Source organism: Acipenser ruthenus, chromosome 17 (genome assembly GCF_902713425.1).
Source record: "Acipenser ruthenus chromosome 17, fAciRut3.2 maternal haplotype, whole genome shotgun sequence".
Taxonomy (NCBI): domain Eukaryota; kingdom Metazoa; phylum Chordata; class Actinopteri; order Acipenseriformes; family Acipenseridae; genus Acipenser; species Acipenser ruthenus.
In genome coordinates, this window is record NC_081205.1 from 959784 (window position 1) to 982407 (window position 22624).

At 39.6% G+C, this 22624-nt stretch overlaps 1 protein-coding gene across 4 annotated transcripts in view; it reads left to right on the forward strand.

The window, feature by feature from the left end:
• LOC117423537 (centrosomal protein of 112 kDa-like) overlaps positions 1-22624 on the forward strand; it is a 107222-nt gene that overhangs the window by 33715 nt on the left and 50883 nt on the right. For all 4 annotated transcript variants that reach the window (XM_058989714.1, XM_034039486.3, XM_058989713.1 and 1 more), the window contains 7 exons: positions 2795-2949; positions 3457-3586; positions 4685-4777; positions 4960-5019; positions 6343-6422; positions 18560-18695; positions 22196-22303. In XM_058989714.1, the coding sequence (XP_058845697.1) occupies positions 2795-2949; positions 3457-3586; positions 4685-4777; positions 4960-5019; positions 6343-6422; positions 18560-18695; positions 22196-22303 (762 nt within the window). The remainder of the gene's footprint in view (positions 1-2794; positions 2950-3456; positions 3587-4684; positions 4778-4959; positions 5020-6342; positions 6423-18559; positions 18696-22195; positions 22304-22624) is intronic.

Below are 22624 nucleotides of genomic sequence, written 5' to 3' on the forward strand. Positions count from 1 at the left end.
TGTTTTTTTTAAATGTAAAATTATAAATGTTTGACACTTGCCGTTAAAACTATCAACTTCACCACTTGCTGTTAACAATCCTAAAGGTTACAATAAAATATGAAATAGTTTGATGATTACATGAGAAAGGAGAAATGCAGGAGTTTGTTTTCAATTTCTTTTGTTGCATTCTTCTTCTTGGTGTATTATGATTAGTATAGCTCAAACAAACATTTGATCTTATTCAGTGTTGGAAACTATTGGGTTTCCTGTTGCATCCAGTGGAACGTTTTGCCTTCAGAATGCAAGTATATTAATTTAGTCCAGACTAAAGAATGACTTCCTGACGTCCTCTGTCTAATTCTCCCTTAGGGGAGAGCTTCGGTTTCATTAGTCAGATAACACTAACGCTTTGTTAAACAGCTGCCATTGCTGGGTATTAGTATGGCAAAACAACACTTCTGGGGTTTGCTTTTCTTTCATAGAGGATGTGAAATGAGAAAGGCAGTATATTTATACCTTTACATCAAACGAGGAACCGTTGGCTCACTGGAGAAGGAAGGATTAGGCACAGAAAACAATGCAATGCATGAATGGAAACAGTCTTTTCTTAGTTTGGACTGTTTTTTTTATTTTTATTTCAGGGAACTGAGTTGTTGTGTGTTCTAGACAAATGTATAGGAATGCAGAACTGGTTCCTGGACGAGTGAAATATTTTTATATGTCTCATAAAAAGGAATTGCCATTGATTTGCACTCCTTGACTTTCAATACCTTTATTAAGGAATGCACAGTTGAATCTGACCATTTCAACCATTTGACAAGCCTGTTGTAAGTTTGAATCTGACAATGTGTGACATGTCTGACGTTTTCTTTAATTTAACGTTTGTCCTTAATCTTGCGAACTGCTCATCATGGGCAGGAAACAGACATTATTATACTCTACTCCCCATGCTGCATTATTATACTCTATATTCCCTGCTGCATTATTATACTCTATTCTCCGTGCTGCATTATTATACTCTATTCCCCATGCTGCATTATTATACTCTATTCCCTGTGCTGCATTATTATACTCTATTCCCTGTGCTGCATTATTATACTCTATTCCCCATGCTGCATTATTATACTCTATTCCCAATGCTGCATTATTATACTCTATTCCCTGTGCTGCATTATTATACTCTATTCACCATGCTGCATTATTATACTCTATTCCCTGTGCTGCATTATTATACTCTATTCCCCGTGCTGCATTATTATACTCTATTCCCTGTGCTGCATTATTATACTCTATTCTCCATGCTGCATTATTATACTCTATTCCCCATGCTGCATTATTATACTCTATTCCCTGTGCTGCATTATTATACTCTATTCCCCATGCTGCATTATTATACTCTATTCCCCATGCTGCATTATTATACTCTATTCCCCATGCTGCATTATTATACTCTATTCCCCATGCTGCATTATTATACTCTATTCCCTGTGCTGCATTATTATACTCTATTCCCCATGCTGCATTATTATACTCTATTCCCCATGCTGCATTATTATACTCTATTCCCCATGCTGCATTATTATACTCTATTCCCCATGCTGCATTATTATACTCTATTCCCCATGCTGCATTATTATACTCTATTCCCCATGCTGCATTATTATACTCTATTCCCCATGCTGCATTATTATACCCTATTACCAGTGCTGCATTATTATACTCTATTCCCAGTGCTGCATTATTATACTCTATTCACCATGCTGCATTATTATACTCTATTCCCCATGCTGCATTATTATACTCTATTCCCAGTGCTACATTACTAACATGCCTGGCAGTGTATAATATCAATAAAGCAAGAACTTAATCTTGGAGGTTCTCATACTGGAGTGTGTGCTTGTGATTGTTACTGGCCTTGTTGTTTATGAACAGTTACATGTTTCCAAGTCCCTTTGTTTTCTTCTGAATAAGAATGTATTCTTCTTTTTCCCCACATTATGTGCAGAACAAAGGGCTCCAAGCTACATCAAAAGGTGCATTTTAAAAATAACGGCAGATAAAATCTGAAAGTACTTTAAAGGAAGCTTTGCACACGGCATGAAAGTGGTGTGAAGTTCTGCGGTCCGTGCTGTGCAGCATGTTGGGGTTGATTAGAAATGTATTGCTGTTTAGTTGTGGACCAGGTTGTTTTGGTAACCTTGTCAGGTACCTTTACCTGGTTTGATATGGAGCAGTATTTGATACTCTGCATCAAAGAAGGAAAGTGAACGCCTTCGTTTTGCTTTGAGAACCACGCACGCAGATATATTGGTTTCCAAACAAACTTCGATTCAAGTCAGAACAAACCTGCCAGGGGTAGCAGCAAACGTCTTCAAACACATTGCACGGCATACCTGCTTTTGTTTGGAACTGTAGCATGTATCATTTTCCATACTTTAAAACAGTAAAAGACTTTCAGGAATTTTTGAATTGGGCCTCTGGATAAGTTGAACCATAATTATTGTTGTGGATGTGTATTTAGGCCTAAGAGCTCTATATTTATTTTCCTAATCTCCAGACATGTTTTTGATTTATTACAAGCAGCAGTTAAAGCTGAAAGAATAATTTCTGTGGCATTTTTTTTTTTTTCTTCACGCACAAAATGTCTTGTTAATTGTGTTTAGAGAGCTAAAGTGAGAAACCCAGGGGGTCTTTAGAATGACAGTTATCATAATGCCTCCGGACCACCAGAGAACCGCAACAGCTCCAGGGCAATGTCAGGCAGAAGACATTAACGTTGGAGGAGGTTTTGATTGAAGTCTTGTGTCTGTAGAACCAGATGGTCAGAGAGCTGGAGGCCCGGGTTCAGCAGCTCACGGTGGAAGCTGAAAATAGCAATTTGCAGCGTCAGAAAGTGACCCAGGAGAAAGCAGAGCTGGAGCACCACAACACAATCATCAGCACAGAGCTGCACGAGGCCAGGATAAAGTAGGTGTTATACCTGCGTGGCAGGCAGTGCAGTGTGCTTGTGATTAACACCTTTAGTGCGAAGTGCCACTTGATCTCTGGAAGCAGAATCCTCTTAAATAATGCCCAGTATTCACACAGGTTTTGACAAATCCAGCAGTGTATGAAAATCAGTTTTCTGGATTGTAGGGTGTTTATGAAATTGGCCTGAAGTCGATATTGAATTTGGGATACATGTCGCTGCTAAAATCAAGGTTACCTCACGTCTGCCTGATTGACCCTTTTATATTGCAACCCATATATATGTGTGTGTGTGTGTGTGTATGTATATGTGTGTGTGCACATACATCATTTATACATACATGCACACAATTAATTAAATATATTTAGTTTAACCAACTTTTAGTATTATCCTTGCAGCAATGCCCTGTGTACAAAACTATGCACATCCAACATTTGCACAAGAACTGGAGCAGCAGTGTTTTCTGTGGAGGCTCACGACCGTGTCCTACCCTTCCTGTTTTAAAGGTACAATGCCCTCCAGAGGGAGAAGGGAAAGCTAATCGAGGAGCATGAACAGAACATTCGCCAGATAACAGCGAGCCACGACTCGGACCTCGTCCACTTCAAACAGGAGCACGCTCTGTCAGCAGCGAAGGTACTAACACACAGCCTGAAGAGCTTGTTGTAGGATGCCTCCCAGGCTAATCACTGCACTGATAGAGAACAATGCCTACAACCAAGGATTAATTAGCTCTTTTTTGGGGGGTTCCGCCCTGTTTATCATGGTACAGGAACAGAGACAGAATCACAAATGACAACCAAAAGACAGAGCTGCTTTGAAAACTACGACCGGGCGATGCAAGATAACAGGATGCCTAATAAGTATTTCAAATATGCAGCATTTCAGTGTTTTGTATCAGAAAGTGATAGTGCAAGTCTGATAGTGGAAGTGCTTTAAGTGTTCTCTAATCCTGTGTAAAATGTGTTTGAAATGTACAGCTAATGATCTCACAAGAACGGTGGTACGGGCAGTGTTGTTTGATACACTTACAGGTGCTGCGGTATCTCTGTGGCCTCAACCCTTTTATACACTTAAGATACACGCAGTCTTACCAACTTCATGTTTAAATATTTTAAATATAAACATACTGCTGGATGTTGAAGCAATTTTCTGATCTGGTTGAAAAGTTTTGCCTGAACGTTTTCTTATGGAGCATCAAACACTAGCTAATTAAATCACATGTTCATGTGTTCTTTTTATTCTTAGTTATTGATCACTTTCTGGTACAGTCGTTGCTAATCAAGGTCTGTGAAATGAGCCGCAGGCCTTTTAGAAGGTATAAGCAGAGTCGCGCACATGGTAGAAAATGATGCCCGTTTGTCTTATTTTATAGATCTACATTATATTTCTGTAATGTTCCTGTATTTATTCTGCCCTCCTCGGTCCTGGGACCAGCTTTGTAAAAAACGAAATTTGCCTGTGAAATGATTTAATTTGCTTTACATGAGACCACAAAAACATACAAAATATGAGACCAATATTTGTGACCTCAACATATTGAAGGTTCAGTATTCTGAACGTCCGTACCCGAGGGCTCTCTGGCTGACAGCAGCGCGGGCAATTTCAAATGAAAAATGTTCTGTATACTGAACTAAAGGACTGAGGAGGCTATTCTGGATGCATTAGCCTATGGTTTATTTGTTTGCAGAATGCTTGTTTAATGTAGTGCATGACTTTGTTTGTCTGTTGCAGGCTGCAGATGTAGTAGATGATTTGGAGCAGACTGTGTCTCAGCTGAAAAAGCAGCTACAGGAGAGTGAGCACAAGAGGCAGCATCAGCTCAGGGTAACCATGGACACTATTATTTTATATATATATAATTATTTTTTTAAATGCATGTTACTATCTACACGTTTCTCAAAGAATGATGCTAGTTCAGGATTTAGGAATGCTACACTCTGCCTTTCTGGATTAATCCAAAGGTGAAGTTCTCCGATTACAAATCTTGTTTTCTCAATTATTCTCAGGAACAAGACAGCAGATTTCAGCTGGAGAAGTCAGATATTGAGCACCTTAATGAAAAAAAGGTAACCAAACAAATTGAAAACTTTTTCCTTGTCTTAAAAAGCAGGCTTCGGAAGCTAAAGTATGTATTACATTATTTTTTTTTTTCAAACAACATTGACAAGCAGTGAAGGTTCTTTGTTAATTAAATATTTATTTTTGTTTCAAGACTCTCAAACCTAATTTAAAGGAGTTTTGATCAGTGGACATGCTGATAAAAAAGGAGAGTGCTTCTGACAACGAAGATCAGGTGCAGCAATGAGTTTAGGGCGTCATAAAAAAATGGTTCTCGACTCTGTCCGGATTCCGTTTGTGTGTCTGTGCTCGGACGCATAAAGATCAAACAGAAACCAGGGACAGATCAAAGCAAGTGGGTCCCTGTAAAGGGAAACATTATTGTTTAATGAATTGGTCTAATCTGCTAAGTCAGGAGCTGGTCGGCCTAAGTAAGTCAAACAGCAGAGATAACACCTGGCCTCAGCCAATAGCCTGCTGCCCCTGTCCCCATAAAATAATAAAGGGAAAGACTGATGGTAGAAGCCTGAGGAGTCTGTCAGGTGAACATCTGCTGTGAAAGTGTATACCCCTCCAGGTAAGGAAGCCCTTTATGGTGTTTCACAAGCACTGAGGGTCGCGAGATTCAGCGTTATATACAGCGCGTTTCTAAGATCTAGATTATCTGCACTGGGTTCTCATTAGCGCTGCACTCTGTTCATAAAAATACAATGCTCTGATAATGGTGGCACCCAAATAATGTAGAAAAATACATGGGTGAAGTGAGGTTGTTTTAGTTTCCTGCTTCTAAAATAATTGCTTATATAGATAGATAGATATTGTGAAGGATTTTACTTAATATAAGGTTCGTTTACTTCACGGTTCTAAACTAAATCGGGCGGCAAAACCGTTTACCGATTTAAAAAAAAAAAAAAAAAAAAAAAAAAAAAAAACTTTACAAGCACACGCAAAAAGGTTTACACACTACCTTTTTCTTATGAACCACACAGGTCTCTACACAATGACATCCTCTTGCCTTCTCACAGACTGCCGAGAACAACCTAGTTGTCCTGTTTAAATACCTGCCTGCTAATTACAGGCAGGTGATACTAATTACATTTTTTTTTTTACAGGCAGGGGTTTGACCTGCCACAATATGTATCTTAAATAACTGACTGTTAATGACTGTCTGTCTTTTGTAAAACCTTATTGCATTTTATATGTCCTGATGACGAAGCCTATATTCATTACAGTATATTTTCTGATCATTATCACTCCCTTGTTTAAAAAGACAGGCATTCTGTTGACTCCCATTTAAGCTGACTGGTAGTAATTATTCATTCGTTCAACAGCTTCGCTCACTGCAAAGTGGGGCTCAAAGAGACCAAGCTGAGGCCAAGAAGAAAATGGACATACTGGAGGATGTTGTAAGGTAAGCGCTTCTAGTGTTTCAGTTTTGTTTACACTGCCTTTGCTGCACCATTTGGAAGCCTGGGTTTGACACTCTTCAGTCTAGTGAGTTTGACAGCTCTGGTTCCCAGAAGACAGCAGAAGCTGACGTACAGAATTTCAAAAAAGTGGCCAAGAATTTGGGGTGATAACTCACACAGCTCCCGTCTGCGCATGGTAACTTGCTGGATCCAATGAGATCAGTACAGCTCCCGTCTGCATGGTAACTTGCTGGATCCAATGAGATCAGTACAGCTCTCGTCTGCATGGTAACTTGTTGGATCCAATGCAGTCGGTAAATAATAAAGAAATAAAGCCGTATGTGTTGACCTGATGATCATTTTTAAAACCTTATTGGTGCTAAATGATTCCAGCTATAGTCTTTCATTTCACAGTGACGGACAGTTTGGCTGAAGGACAGGTTAAAAGTACTGGATCTATTCATGCTGGGGAAAAAAACTGGTTAAATTGAAGGTTAAATGTGAAGTGCTGTAATGAAAATATAATGCCAACCCAGGCACTGAAGAGCATTAATGTGGAAATTGTACAGCTGGGGTCGATAACAGGACTAGCGTTTGACCGGAGAATCTGTGGAAGAGCTCTTGTTCTAGTCCATTTACGTTCATTTGTTGTTTAATTTATTTTTCCTAAGTCAACAACAGTCTGTCATCTGGCTGCGAATGAACCTGTCAGTTGTGCTGCCATCGGAGGCTGCAAACAACATTCAAGTGCTTTTTTTAACCACAAGATTTCTGGGGTGAGCTGTTCTTTGTAAAAGTAAGAGCCATTTTCCTTCAGATTTCCGCTCATTTACCGTGAGCACGAGAAAGCAGCTTGTGTGTCCCCAACACTGTATTCTCTCTCTTAACACAACAAGTAAGCTGATGTCAGTTTGAGTTTTGTTCAAGCCATGATGTCATTGTTTGCTTCTTGTTTACTCTTGCCTGTGAGTTTTCACACTCTCCTTGGACCAGTTTCCCAGAGTTCATTACAGCAGAGTCATCAGCACAAGGCCTTGTTTATGCGAGTTGTGTGCTTTTCTTTGTTTGTACTTGAATGCAGAATCAACCTGTCCCATCTCGTTGTTCACCTGTGCAACTGTTTCCCCCCTGCTGCTTGAGACCTTTCACAAGTTACTTATAGTTGGTTTTTTTAGCATATATGCATTTGAATTTTGAAAATCATGCAGCTCAGAAACTGAGATTTTGAAGGCTGAGTAATGGTAAGGGATACAAAGTTAAACAACAATGCAGACCATACATTCAAACATGCTTTTTTATTGGTTATTGCCATGAACATTCCCTGTTGTTACTGGCTTGCGCATGCACCCAGTCATTGAGTACTTTATAAGTTTTATGATTAATATTCACCCTTTTTTATTGGATACGAATTGCAAGTAAAATATAGTGTCGTTTATCTTTTAAATATACAGGGAACAGGGGCATGGTTGCTTATATAATGACCTGCCCATTAAATCTCATGTTTTAAGAAACATTTCTGAAGCCAAACCATAAAAAGTAAGCTCAGTAGTAACTAATGTGTCTTTTGGGAAAGGAAAAACAAAAAACACAGTGTTTGCCAGACAGTAATGTATTTGCATTTTGTGCTGTATAGGCCCTGATTTTGAAGCCAGTCATGTCCTCAGGTTCGTAGTAAATCGTTTCAGATGTTTCTGTTTAATGAGCAGGCTTGTCCCATCATGCAGTTATCATGGTTAAGGTTCAGAAGTTCTCCATAGCTGTAGACACGCCTATTGGGCATACATTATTGATTTTCGGAGGTGTTACTTAGGGGCTGTTGATCTACGCCATCACTGTTTCTTGTCTTTAGATGGAAAACTTAAATAGAGTTGCTGCATCTTAGAACTGGAGAGACTGCAAACCTGGCCCTGTGATTAGATTTCCAGAGCTTCAACTGGCATATAGATATGCTTCCATGTATTTAATGTAGTATAATTAAACAGATTCAAATGTAGATTGTTGTAGTTATTTAGATGAATCCCTTTTGTATAAGAGGCCACATCTCAATGGACACACAACAGGTCAAATAAATAAATACACATTTTGAAGATGAAATAAAACCACTTCTGAGGGACGGAGAATCTTTAACCTGCTGTTACAGAAAACGGTTCGCCTTGTCAAGGAGGTAGCAAGAAAGAAAGCAGTTTGGGATAGCAGTATTGCTAACTTCAGTAGTTAAGAAAATTAATCATCTCTGCATTAAATGTATCTATTTATCTGTCAATCCTTTTTGATTTCTGCATTTCATGAGAACCTGAGTGTAGACTTGATTCCCAGGTTCACGTTACTATAGCAACGATTTAAAGAACTCCGAAGTACTGAACGCACAGTTTCTCAGCAGCCCTTTCATCCTCCCTTCCCGGAGATGATCAGAGGGAATGAACATAACGGGAGCATGTTGCGGGGAGCAGGTATGAATCTGGAATAACTTTGGCTGCAGGCTCGGGTGAAATAGCAGTGATGATAAAAACTTCTTGCATTCAGAGGACGTTTCAGGACATTGGCATTTCCTTTTTCAGGAATCTGGTTATTTGTATTGAAATTCACTCACCCTCCCTCTTTCTTTATCAAAACCATTCTTGCTTCAAGGTGCAGTGACGCACTCTGTCCACTACTCCACCGTATCTGTTCTTCATTAGCTGTTAGCTCAAGGCATTTTGGAGCAGCGATAGAGGTGGTTCGGGAGGGGATAGAGGTGGCGCTGTGGGTTCACACGCTCACCATTCACTTATGAAGGCCTTTGTTCAAACCCATCTTAGTTATGGTCTTGAATCGAGCCTTATTGGAAAGCGCCACATCTTGGCAGTTTTGCAAAATCTCTGCTTGTCCGAATAGTAATGAAAGGAACCTCTTCAGGTCAGAATTATTGAGGTGCTTTTGGAAGCCTGTACTAGTCAGTCACCTTTTTTATGAGCACTAAAATAAAATAAATATATATTAAATCCATAAACTGGTCAAGACGTTCTTTTTTGTAACTGCTGTATTTAAAGAAAATGAATGATCTCTATTTACATAGTTGCACACACTTCCATAGCCAGATACATGCTCACATAAATAGTCATCACAGCACAGCCCGCTGTACATATTTTGCATAATTTCAAATGGTAGGAACACAGCAGTTCCATTTGATTAGTTTTAATTTGTTTTCTTTAAACGAGTTAGGCATGCGTGTGATGCTTCTGTTTTAAATGCACAATTGTCCTACGGGAGTAATCCACCCAGCCGCAATTCACCGTGCACTCCTGAAACAAAAGATCTTTTAGATTTATTTTACACAGTGCGACCTTTTTTGATTTGGAGAGATTGGCTTGCGTGCAAATCAGTAAAGCAGCGTTCAATTGAAGCCTCCTTATCTCCCCGCACACCCCTCCACGCTGTTTGCAGGTACCGAGCGAAGGCCTGTGTAGCGGAGTTCTCTTCACAGCTCAATAATCAAGCCCTGGGATGGCTGGGGAAATTGGCTGACATGCACCAAAGGAGGTTCTTATTATGCTATTTATTAAAACGAATGCAGGCTGAAATCAGTTTGAGGATGGATTCTCATAGTAATTGAAACTTGCAGTACTGTGCTGGCCGATTCCAATTGTCTTGCTTCTGGGCATATGAAGCAGTCATCTCTTTCATAATAACAGCAGGGTGCCTCACTAGAATACCCACATCGATGCCTTCCTTGCATTTAAATGCCAGCTTGCTGACTTTATCTGTGCATAGTAATTAGAATTGCAATGATCCAATATTAGATAATAGATGATATTCTGGATTAAACTCCAAACAATATTTTACACTGGAGAGGATAGACTTCATCATCACATAGGTTCACGTTTTACTTTGCGTTTAATGTGAAATGTATCGTTGTGATCTTTCAATTTAGTTTGAAATAAAGAGCAGCAATCACAAAGTAGTCTGCATCTTGTTTTAATTTCCATTGCCTCATTGGTGCAACAGGCCTTAACTTTTGAGTCACACATCTCTTGCAATCTATGTTCTTGTATAGTACGTTTTTACATGGATGTCTAATTGAAGGTCTTATAAAATCTGCACGATTTTATAATATTGAGAGGGAGCTTCTGCAAGGCAAGTGCAACCTCTGCTTAAGAAAACCGAACAATTCACTTCAAAGCATCCACAACATAGATCTTTATCAGCAACTAGAAAGAAAATCTAATTGATTTGGCTATAGCTTCTTTTGTAATAGAAGTATGCACAGGAACAAGTGGCCTTTATTCCAATGCTATTCATTGAGTTTTAATAAGATTTTACCTTTTTTATTAAAATATATGTAAAAAAAAAAAAAAAGCTTGTTAGACAGTGTGCTAAGTAGAAGGATTGTCATTCCTATAATTGGGTGGACAGTGGAACTTTGTGCTGTCTCTTTAAGAGACAGTGAGCTTTTGTGTGTATCAATGGAAAACCAACCAGCTGTTTTCTGCTATGTGCCTCCTAGGAGCGTCTGAAAGCGTTTAAATCAAAAGCAGTCACAGTTTCCACAGTGTATTATAGGCATTCCATAAGCTCTTTACTACATGCTGGCTTGACCCTCACTCTAGGGGGCACAATGTAAAGTGGGCACACAGGACCAAACTATGCAGCGCAGTGGGCTAGCTTCAGGAAACTTCAATAAAGATAATGCAAGAATAGCTTTTGAGTCATAAGCCCTTTCAGGAACTTAGGAGAAAACTCTTTGCGGTCTGATAAGTCATTGGCATTTGCTATTTTGTCCGAGTCTTCCATAAAAAGAGGCTCTGTAGTATTAATGGTTGAAAGGGGAAAGGATTTGCTTAAAGTGAAGTCTCTTAAGTCAATATGGAAATTCAGTACATGAGAAAATGATTTCAGTAATAATCACACTCTGCCTTGGTGATCTACATTGTTTTGTGTTGAGTAACTACATTGTTTCAATCCAGATAGTTAATGACTAACAACTTCAAGTTTCTTAAAGGTAATTACTCTGAAAATAGGAGTATCGGCACACCCCTAGTATCTAGCGCTCGATACTTTTTGTTCTCTGATCCACAGATGTTTTCTGTTTGCCAGGATTAATATCAAAGAATTTCTTTTGCATGTGCCTTACTGTTAAAAACAATCCGTTTTGTTCAAATCTGAGGAAAAGCATGAACTTCCAGTCTTGATCCTGCTTGCAGAATGTGGTTCTGGTTTTGCATTTCGGGTGTAAATGTTGGGATGCATGAAGTGAACATTAGTCATTTGTCACAACTCGACAGGTCCCCGTTTTCACAGGTGACAAGCGTCTCGGATCAAATTTGGGGCGCTTTGCGACATGAAAGCAGCATTCCACATGAAAACCTGAGAGTGCACTGGAATTCAATAAGCTGACATGGTTCAGAGCTCAGAAAGAGGAATGATGAAGGTGAGATCCTGAGCACACAGGGAAGGTGTAGACTCTTGGTGAATGAAGTGCAGGTGGCCCAGTTTATTGGAATGCATTGCACCAGCACTGCACAGAGTCACCTGGCTAGGAAGTGGCCAGCATGACAGTCAAGGGACCAGTAAAATGCAGTCCTAATAGTGGGGTGGCCTAAATATTGAAAGTCTATTGGAACTGTAAAAATATGACCTTAATTGAGGCAAGGCTTTTACCAAGGTGGCCTTCAGGCAAGGTTTCACTGTCTATGAATTGATTTCTAACCCAAACACCAACAAAAAATGTTATCTCAAAATGTTATGTCAACAAACAGTCCTAAATCCTCGATGTGCCAACACATTCAGTAAGTTCTGAATTCCCAGCGCATCTTCTTCCAGTCCCCAGCATTATCTTCTAATCCCCCTTAAACAGCGGGCTGCAGTTGGTTATGAAATTCCCACACTAAAGCCAGTGAATCATTCACCGATGAACACGAAAAACAAAAAAACAACAAAGAGCACACAACCCCCCCCCGGGTACATAACACTGTGGGGATGTCTAGAGATGCTGATGGTGATTAACTCATCTTTATGTTTGCTTATGTGTAACCAGAACCTTGATGTTGATAGTGATTTCAATTCTCTTAATATAAGGTAGTTTTGCATTGTGTTAGAACTGAATAAATCAACACAGCAAGTACAGTGAACATAGTTTAGATGTAGCGTCTGCTAATTCTATATTGTTCCAGTATGCATGGTATGAAACGATTAAAACGTGGGCGTTACTGTTGAGAGATTGATTATTCTCAATTCTAAATCATGCATATCGTAAACAGGCAGTAGATTTGCTAATTATAATCAGGCTGCTTTTCCATTTAATATCCATTTTCTCTTCTTAATTTTATACAACCAACATTTCTGACCATGAGAATCTTGCTATATATATATATATATATATATATATATAATTTTTTTTTTCTCGTCTGTTTTGATGCCTAAGAGTTAGAATGATTTTCTAACCGCTCAGTCTCATACTCCCGGGGGACAGAGAGAGAGAGATGTTTTGAAGGCAATAAATATTTCAGTTTTGCATTTCTAGCTCTTTTTTCTGGGGTCCTTTGATCTGGCTTTGGTTTAGTTATCATTCCGCTTGGATGACACACTGTCTTTCTTCCTCTCTACTCCAAAGGAAATGGGATCTGCATGTCTTCCATGTGTTTTACGCTTTTTCCCTACATTATTTAAATAAAATGCATTTATCTCATTTTGCAGTTAATAAAAAGAGCACATTTTATAACTTTACTAAGTATTAGTGCTGCTTTTACTGAACATTGCTTTGTCTTAAGGATGACAGACATACCATTTAATGGGAGAGGGAAAGGCTGTTTATCTGTCATTAATTCCAAGACCAATCGCCCATTTATAATGCCCATCTGAGTGGTATCTCTATGCAATGCCGCTCACCAGAATTCCTCAGGTGAAACTCCCATTCAGTCTTCAAAAGAGCTCTTGACTTCAGGACCATTACTGCTTTTTTTTCATTTTTGATAGAAGTCAGACTTCCAGTGTTTTGTGATGATACAGTAGGCAATCTGTCTGTCATATATTCAGTGGGGGGAAAAGAAAATATTGGATTCCCTCCGATTTGACATTGACTCATGTATTTGTTATTTTTTAAAGATTCAGGAGGTCCTACACAAACTTTCCTTGCATCATTTCCTGGCTGTCTATACATGGAGCAGTGTGCTGTACCCTGGCTGTGTTATATGTGGAGCAGTGTGCTGTACCCTGGCTGTGTTATACGTGGAGCAGTGTGCTGTACCCTGGCTGTGGTATACATGGAGCAGTGTGCTGTACCCTGGCTGTGGTATACATGGAGCAGTGTGCTGTACCCTGGCTGTGTTATACGTGGAGCAGTGTGCTGTACCCTGGCTGTGGTATACATGGAGCAGTGTGCTGTACCCTGGCTGTGGTATACATGGAGCAGTGTGCTGTACCCTGGCTGTGGTATACATGGAGCAGTGCTATCAGACTCTCCTTCCAACACGCCAGTTCTGCTTCCTCTAATGCCCATGTGCTGAGACCACATCTTGAAGATCAGGAGGATTTCCCTGGTTCCCTCTGAGCACCTCTCTAATTTGGCTTCCTTTGCATACCACTTCCCAACCAGAAACCTTTTTAAAGCAATTGACCTCAAAGGCTTCCCTCTCATCAGTCCCAGATAAGCTTGAATTAGTTACCCGGTCCTGTTCAGCATCGCTGTATCAGACTGTGTGTGAAGTCCTTGAAAGATCTCTGTACAACCCTCCAATAAGCATTGGAACAGATGAACGAACCCGAATGGATTTGAGGTTCGGGGGCAATTTTTATTGTTCGTTTTTACCCCACTGGGATCCATTTGTGTTTAAGTATCTTCACATACACAAATGGCTTATCATTCAAATCCGTGCAGAAGATTTTATTTGGAACATGCACGTGAGGGTAGCGTACATGTGTGGCTAAAATATAAAACATTTTTTCACTTAATTGGAAAAAGAAGAGAATCGCCACTTTTAAAACAAAAATGGATACAAATCCGAACGAAGCTGTTCTTTCCCAGAAATGTACATTTGAAGTCTTGGTAAAAAAAAAAAGGATGCCATTCTAATATTTGTTGTAAGAACATAAGAACATAAGAAAGTTTACAAACGAGAGGAGGCCATTCAGCCCATCTTGCTCGTTTGGTTGTTAGTAGCTTATTGATCCCAGAATCTCATCAAGCAGCTTCTTGAAGGATCCCAGGGTGTCAGCTTCAACAACATTACTGGGGAGTTGGTTCCAGACCCTCACAATTCTCTGTGTAAAAAAGTGCCTCCTATTTTCTGTTCTGAATGCCCCTTTATCTAATCTCCATTTGTGACCCCTGGTCCTTTTTTCTTTTTTCAAGTCAAAGAAGTCCCCCGGATTGACATTGTCTATACCTTTTAGGATTTTGAATGTTTGAATCAGATCGCCGCGTAGTCTTCTTTGTTCAAGACTGAATAGATTCAATTATTTTAGCCTGTCTGCATACGACATGCCTTTTAAACCTGGGATAATTCTGGTTGCTCTTCTTTGCACTCTTTCTAGAGCAGCAATATCCTTTTTGTAATGAGGTGACCAGAACTGAACACAATATTCTAGGTGAGGTCTTACTAATGCAATGTAGAGTTTTAACATTACTTCCCTTGATTTAAATTCAGCACTTCTCACAATATATCCAAGCATCTTGTTAGCCTTTTCTATAGCTTCCCCACATTGTCTAGATGAAGACATTTCTGAGTCAACATAAACTCCTAGGTCTTTTTCATAGTTCCCTTCTTCAATTTCACTATCTCCCATATGATATTTATAATGCACATTTTTATTGCCCGCATGCAATACTTTACACTTTTCTCTATTAAATTTCATTTGCCATGTGTCTGCCCATTTCTGAATGCTGTCTAGATCATTTTGAATGACCTTTGCTGCTTCAACAGTGTTTGCCACTCCACCTATTTTTGTGTCGTCTGCAAATTTAACGAGTTTGCTTACTATACCAGAATCTAAATCATTAATGTAGATTAGGAATAGCAGAGGACCTAATACTGATCCCTGTGGTACACCACTGGTTACCTCACTCCATTTTGAGGTTTCTCCTCTAATCAGTACTTTCTGTTTTCTACCTGTTAACCACTCCCTAATCCATGTGCATGCATTTCCTTGAATCCCTGCTGCGTTCAGTTTGAGAATTAATCTTTTATGCGGGACTTTGTCAAAAGCTTTCTGGAAATCTAAATAGACCATGTCGTATGCTTTGCAGTTATCCATTTTCAATGTTGCATCCTCAAAAAAGTCAAGTAGGTTAGTTAGACATGATCTCCCTTTCCTAAAACCATGCTGGCTGTCTCCCAGGATATTGTTACCATATAGGTAATTTTCTATTTTGAATCTTATTATAGTTTCCATAAGTTTACATATAATAGAAGTCAGGCTTACTGGTCTGTAGTTACCTGGTTCGGTTTTGTCTCCCTTTTTGTGGATCGGTATTACGTTTGCTATTTGGCAACTTATAGCGGGATCTCAGCACTGAAACACAGGCTAGTAACACTCTAATGACGGATCATCAAAGTTTAAGGGCCACCCAGTTGTTCTCAGCCTAAATATGAAAAGTGTGTGTTTGAAAAAACAGCCCAGCTGGCTGCGGTGGTGGTTTGGACGGCTCAAAAAAATGAATCCAAAGAAAGTCAAGTAAATGGAGTGGCGTGCACTAGATATATATAAATATATAATTATAAATATATATAAATACAGAACGTTTCAGACACAAGATCTTCTTCAGGTGTGTAGAAAGAAAAGTAAACCCAGTGCAGTATGTATACCGGTGGTGTGTGTGAATGTATTTATATATAAATAATAATGAAATTCAGAACCAGATTATCTCCTGTAAGCTTTAAAGGATGAATCTGCCTTTTGTTCATGGTATGAGGATGGTAAGAAGCCTAAAATTATAATAAAATAAACCAAGCAAGGCAGGCAGGGATTGCAGCACTAATCTAATCAAGACCTGTAGGGAAAGCGTAGAGCTAAGCGATTTGATTGTTTAAAAAAAATAAACCAATCATAATAAGAATCAAATCCGAAGTGCTCAGTTTACTTCACACAGAATTTCCTTTGTTTTTTCGGTAAGCAATCTTTTGTTATGAAGTTTGTATATCTATTTTCGTATGAATATTTTTCTTTTCCACATCACAGCTCTGAAGAAGTGCTTTTGTGTCTCGGTTTGCCCTGCAGGCAGTCGTGTTACGAGGCAGATTAATAATTACAGAGTACACAGCACTGGGGAAAACAGATTCTCAATCTTTTGATGTCAACATAAGAGAGACCAAGATTACAAAGAGAAAAATCTTATAAAGAGGAAAGGTCCTACAGTTTTATTTATTTATTTATTTATTTTTTAAAGCTGCATTTTCTGTTATTGTAAGTGTCTACTGTTTGGCAAAGCATTACAAAAATAAATAAGAAGACAGGCCCCATGCCATTCCCCGCAGAGCGCCTGAGTTTGTGACAGAGATGTCGGGAGGGCAGAAGAACAAAAGAGCTATTCCAAGTCTCTTGGTTATGTGATCAGTATTAAAAAAAAAAAAGAACCGAAATGATGCTGGGCCGGATCTATTAAGGACTTTCAGTTGAAATGTAATTTGCACCTGTTTTTTGGAAAAGCAAAGTCAAAAATGGATTTCTAGCGAATCCGTGGTGTGGATGGGTGTCTTGTATAAGATGTTTTTTTTGCACAAACAAAATTATATCTCTAATACAGTAACACACACTACACACAATGTGTTAACTTTTAGACAAGCCAGCATGTACAGGGATAGAAATAGGACTCGCATTGCATACCAGTTAAATCCATTCCTGGTTTTATTACAATGCGTTTAGTAAGACGCACCTGAGCCTGTTACCTGTACACTTGGGCATACAGCTCGTAGTAAAACCTGGAATGAGTGAAACTGCTTTGCAATAGGAGTCTTATTTCCATCCCTGACGTCTAACCTCGCTGGGGTTAGTACACGTTGCTTGAGAATACCACAGCACCACTAAGGTCTTTTTCCCCATACACACACATACAGAAGCGTCTGTAGAGATAACTGGACAACTGTTTTTAAATAGCTTTGGTTTAGGGCTATGGCTGTCCTTTCGATGTGAATTACTCTTCTGTTGGAAGTTAGAGGACTGGATTTAAAGCTTTCTAGAAAAAAAAATAATAATAATAATAATAATTCCGCACTCACTTATCCCAATATAACCTGTAGCTGTCTTTTTCAGTTAGAAACGCGGATGTGCAGCTCTGTGCAGATTAAGAAGTGTTTTATGGATTACCGGACTAACAAATCAGAACAGAATTGAACTGGGGATTTCAAGGCACAGTAGCAGTATTTATCCTGTCAAAAATATTTCTAATTTTCAATGCCCAATAAATAAAAAATCCCTCAGAACTGAGATGAAAGGTTAGATCCAGGTAATCATTAGTGTCACTTAGAGCACATTACCTATTTGAAGATGAAGCCGTTCCAACTTGCATTATCCCCTCAACATTTATATTTGGAATAAAGGATCTTCTAATCCAGTAATACCTTATTAGATATTAAAACCTGCATTCATGTTTTGTTATATCCATGACCTCCTGGATGTGTATAATTTCAGGAATTAATAGAAACATAATTCTGATCACCTAAGCCATGTGAACAAGCTAAAGCCATTCCCTGCGTTCTTCAATTAAAATTGATCGTGTGCATGGTTTAGTGCAAACATTTAAATGGTGGGTTTACATCTGATTTGTTTAAAGGTGGTTGATATTTTCACATCTCAAATTCCAATGATATTATATCCAATTATCTATAACTAATTAAACTCACAATAGTTCTATATTTAGAAATACTGGGAAACTTGCAGAATTCAGTAATAAACTTCTTAACTGGAAGCCTTTTTCAATGACACCTTGTGGCTAATCCTAGCTAATTAGGCTAATTTACCATTGCGTTTGAAACCATTGAAGTGCAGGCAGGAGATTTTGAATCTGCGCTGATTATCTGACGCGGGGAGAAGCTGAAGGCCTGTGCAGACAGGCCTGGTGGAAAGATGCCTTTGTAATGAAGTGGAAAGTGCTTTACACAGCCTGCAATGTGCCCAGGCTAGTGCAGTGAAAGCTTGTGTGCTTGTCTTTTCTGCTCTGCCTGCACAGGGAGAAGGAGGAGCAGCTCGCCAGGCTGACAGAGCTGCAGAAGATACAGGCCCAGCAGGCAGAGGGCGCTCTGGAGCAGTTCAAGAGGCAGGTGGCGCTCAACTCCGAGAAGGTGTACTCTGAAATGAAACAGCAGGTGAGCCTTGAAAGTCAGCCTCTTCATATGTTATACCACTTTTAATGTGTGTCGTTTGCAGTTTACCTTGGCTCTTAGACACGCTGATGGGTAGTTCTGTGCAGGTTAAGCAGCGTCGTATGAACCACCGGACGAACAAATCAGAACAGAATTAATATAGTAATAGTTTGCCGCGGCAGATGCTGTTTTTTTTTTTTTTTTTTTTAATTTAGTCGTTGCCAATTATTTTTTATTATTTTCTCCCAATTTGGAATGGCCAATTATCTTATTATGCTCAGCTCACCGCTACCACCCCTGCGCTGACTCGGGAGGGCGAAGACGAACACACACTGTCCTCCGAAGCGTGTGCCGTCAGCCGACCGCTTTTTTTCACACTGCGGACTCACCGTGCAGCCACCCAAGAGCTATAGCATCGGAGGACAACGCAGCTCTCGGGCAGCTTACAGGCAAGCCCGCAGACATCCGGCCAGACTACAGGGGTCGCTGGTGCGTGGTGAGCCGAGGACACCCTGGCCGACCTAACCCTCCCTCCCCCTGGGCGACGCTCGGCCAATTGAGCGCCGCCCCCTGGGAGCTCCCGTCCTCGGTCGGCAAAGGAATAGCCTGGACTCGAACTCGCGACGTCCAGGCTATAGAGCGCATCCTGCACTCTACGCAAGTGCTTTTACTGGATGCGCCACTCGGGAGCCCTGGCAGATGCTGTTTTACGCGCTACTCCTACTTTGTTGTGCTATCCTTTGCTGTAAAAACGCTAAAATGAATTTCTTCTTTCATTCTTTTAACAAGCCAGAAACTACATTTGAAAGACATTCTTGAACAAGTTTTTTTGTAAAACAGCATTCATCAGGAATCCCAATGAACAACTGTCTCTAATATATTACTTCCTAATAACTTCAGGCAACGGGTAACTATAGAGTCTTTGATTTGACATTAAAACACCAATGCACTTCTTTGAAAAGAGTGACACAACATTACTCAGCAGAAATTCCTATCCTTCTCACAGCTGGATGAAACACGGAATCTTCCACAGACATCATGTAGCAGCATTCCTACTCTCAGGGCTGGATTCTCAAAACCATTTATTGTCATTAGCACTTTTTTTTTTCCAGTTAGTAGAAACACTCCCAATAAAGTTAGCAACCCAGAAATGAACAACTCAGACATTTCATTTAGGGGCTTGTGATTAGTCTACAATTGTTTTAGAGAATGCAAATTATGTTTTTTGTTTCTTTCAGAATGGCGATTTGGAGTAAATCGCTTTGAGAATTTAGCCCTTAGTCTCTATAACCGTGTATAAAAATCTGACTTTTTCAAGATTCCTCCCATCATTGTCCATTCCCTGGTGCTGTGTGTGGCTGGGCACAATGACCAGTGCGGCAGAGCCTGCAGTCTGTAATCTTTAGCAGCAGAGACAAACAGCTGTGTTTAATTTGATGCGTTCAGTAAACCTGACGGCAGATGCATACATATTTCATTATTCTGGGTCTGTTTACCTGTTAGCAAATAACTTTAGTGTCCTGTCAATGCTAGTTGTTTCAGGATTAGTTTGTTCTCCTGCTTGATTTGAGTCAAGAGAAGCTAGATGCTTGGAAAGTCAGTTCAGCGCTGCTAGATAAATGATTAAGTAACATTAACCTAATTACGGTAGATTTTTTTTGTTTTTTGTTTGTTTTTTACTTTTACAAGGGCATTTAAATCAGGTATGTATACCACACATCGTTAACTATGCTTTAACTGCATGCAGACTTTCTCACTGGAACAATACCAAACATGTTTTAAATTACATCACTGTTTCGTCGCAGGGCACTCTGTGTGTTTTAATGGTAATAAAAAAATGTTACAAGTCACAAAGGCCCTTATTCATACAGCGGGACGTGCAATTTCCAAACATCGTTCACTGCAGATTCTTGAGTAAAGCATGTACATGTAAATGCCACTCCCTTGCTCATTTATTAGAACAAACCCAGCTGTTGCGATACATCCAAGCAATTAAACACGCAGTAATGCTGGATATTTACTTGTTAGTTTTTGATATACTGGGTGACTGCCGTTGGTGGTCCTTCTGTTTCAAATGCTCACAAGTATCAGGTTATGCTCATCCCAGTAACAGAGACACTGCTAACAATAGTTAAGATATCAGGTTGGAGCTTGCAGAGCTGTAGGAAACTGATGTTGACAAACATTTCAACTAGAAGTCTTTCCAATTTGTCTTCAGTCATCATCTTTATCTTTGAGGAAGACATTCCAGAAGGGACCTCTAGTCGCTTGTCAAAGATATTTTGTCAGGTTCTATTGTGGAATATAGCGCAGTGTAGCTACAACGTATCTGCTGTGTTTCAACCCGTGCTTTATTAATGTGGCTAATAACCCTAACAGTGCTCCCAGGACATTGCGCTGTAGCTGAATTATGCTGGATGAAACACATAAGAGTATCATGAAAGAAATAGGCACACCATAACCTCAATGAGAGTATCCGGTTCAGCTTCTATATATTACTAATTTATAATCTACTTCAAAGCCGTTTCGTAAGGGATGACTTGCAGCCTCAGATTTGGTATGCAACACATCCTGAGCACTGCCAGACCTCATTATTCATCTGCTTATTAAAAGTTTCCATATCCTGCCATGTGCCATTGTATACTTGACCCTACTACTTACAGTGACAATCCCATCTCCCCATGGCACCGCACAGCACAGCCTAATGGATAGGTTTACACAAACGCCTCGCGGCCTGTTGGACCAAGCAGAGCCCAAGCTGTTCAACAGATTCATTAAATGAATGCATTTCTGTTTACAACATTCTCTTGTTGTCAGAAAGCAGACCTTGTTCACAGTCCAGTTGGTTTATGTTTCACAAAGGGGGTTTGCAGCTCCAACGCCCCCAGGTTGTCTGTAATGCACATCTTATGAAGGTTTACTGTAGTAAAAGTGTAGATCATTGTAATAAAGCATAGTGAACCCATGGTAAAGGATAGGCAAGTATTGTAAAGCATATTGACTCCTTGGGATACACAAGGAATTGTGCGATTGTTCAAACAGATTCTTCTTAAAATACATTTAAGAGTATCACAGGGAAACCTGACAATTTGATGACCAGATCCAACTTGTCAGTACATTGTAAATCATGTTACGTAGACCTCGTTGTAAAAATAAAAAAGTTAGCATCATTTTTTATTTGTGGGACACACATTTCCCTTGTACCTTAAAGGGTTAAGCATGGCAAACCATGGAAAACTATGCATAGTATAACCATGGGAATGCAAAAGTACTGTTCAGACTTACTGTGGTAAACATTTAAAACAATCTTGCATTTGGGATTTAGAACAGGATTTGCATGGAGCACAGTTTGGCGTTGGGCTTCAAGTAGTCCCCCCTGTTTGGTGGGACAGGGGTGCGACAGTGGGCGTACTCCAAGCTGACTGTGTTGTATGTTTAAATAAGTCAGCTTTATCTTTCAAGCCATAAACAAAAAATGAAATATTCTCTTTCTGCCTTTGCAGATGGAGAAAGTTGAGGCAGATCTCAGCAGATCAAAATCTCTCCATGAGAAGCAGTCTGAGGAGTTCTCTTGGCAGCTCCAAGAGCTCAAGCAGCGATACGAGCAACAGGTTGGTCCTTATTAGGAGGTTTTCTTTTTCTTTTGTATTAATGAAATGTGCTTCTCACTGTCCAGGACTCCTTCAAGCACTTGGGTGGGTTTATTAAAACATGACTTGTAACTTTGCAGGGCTGCACATAGTTTATCCTCTAAAATATTACATTTCTAATTTATAGATGGGTTTTTTTCAGGTAGATTTGGTCTCATAGGCCGATACCATATAATAAAAAAAATAATTAAAAAGTGAATCCAAAATGTAAAATCTGTAGCAAAGGCACAAAGGACAACATTATTGCTTTTCCCTTTATCGCACAATTGATTGCGTTTGATT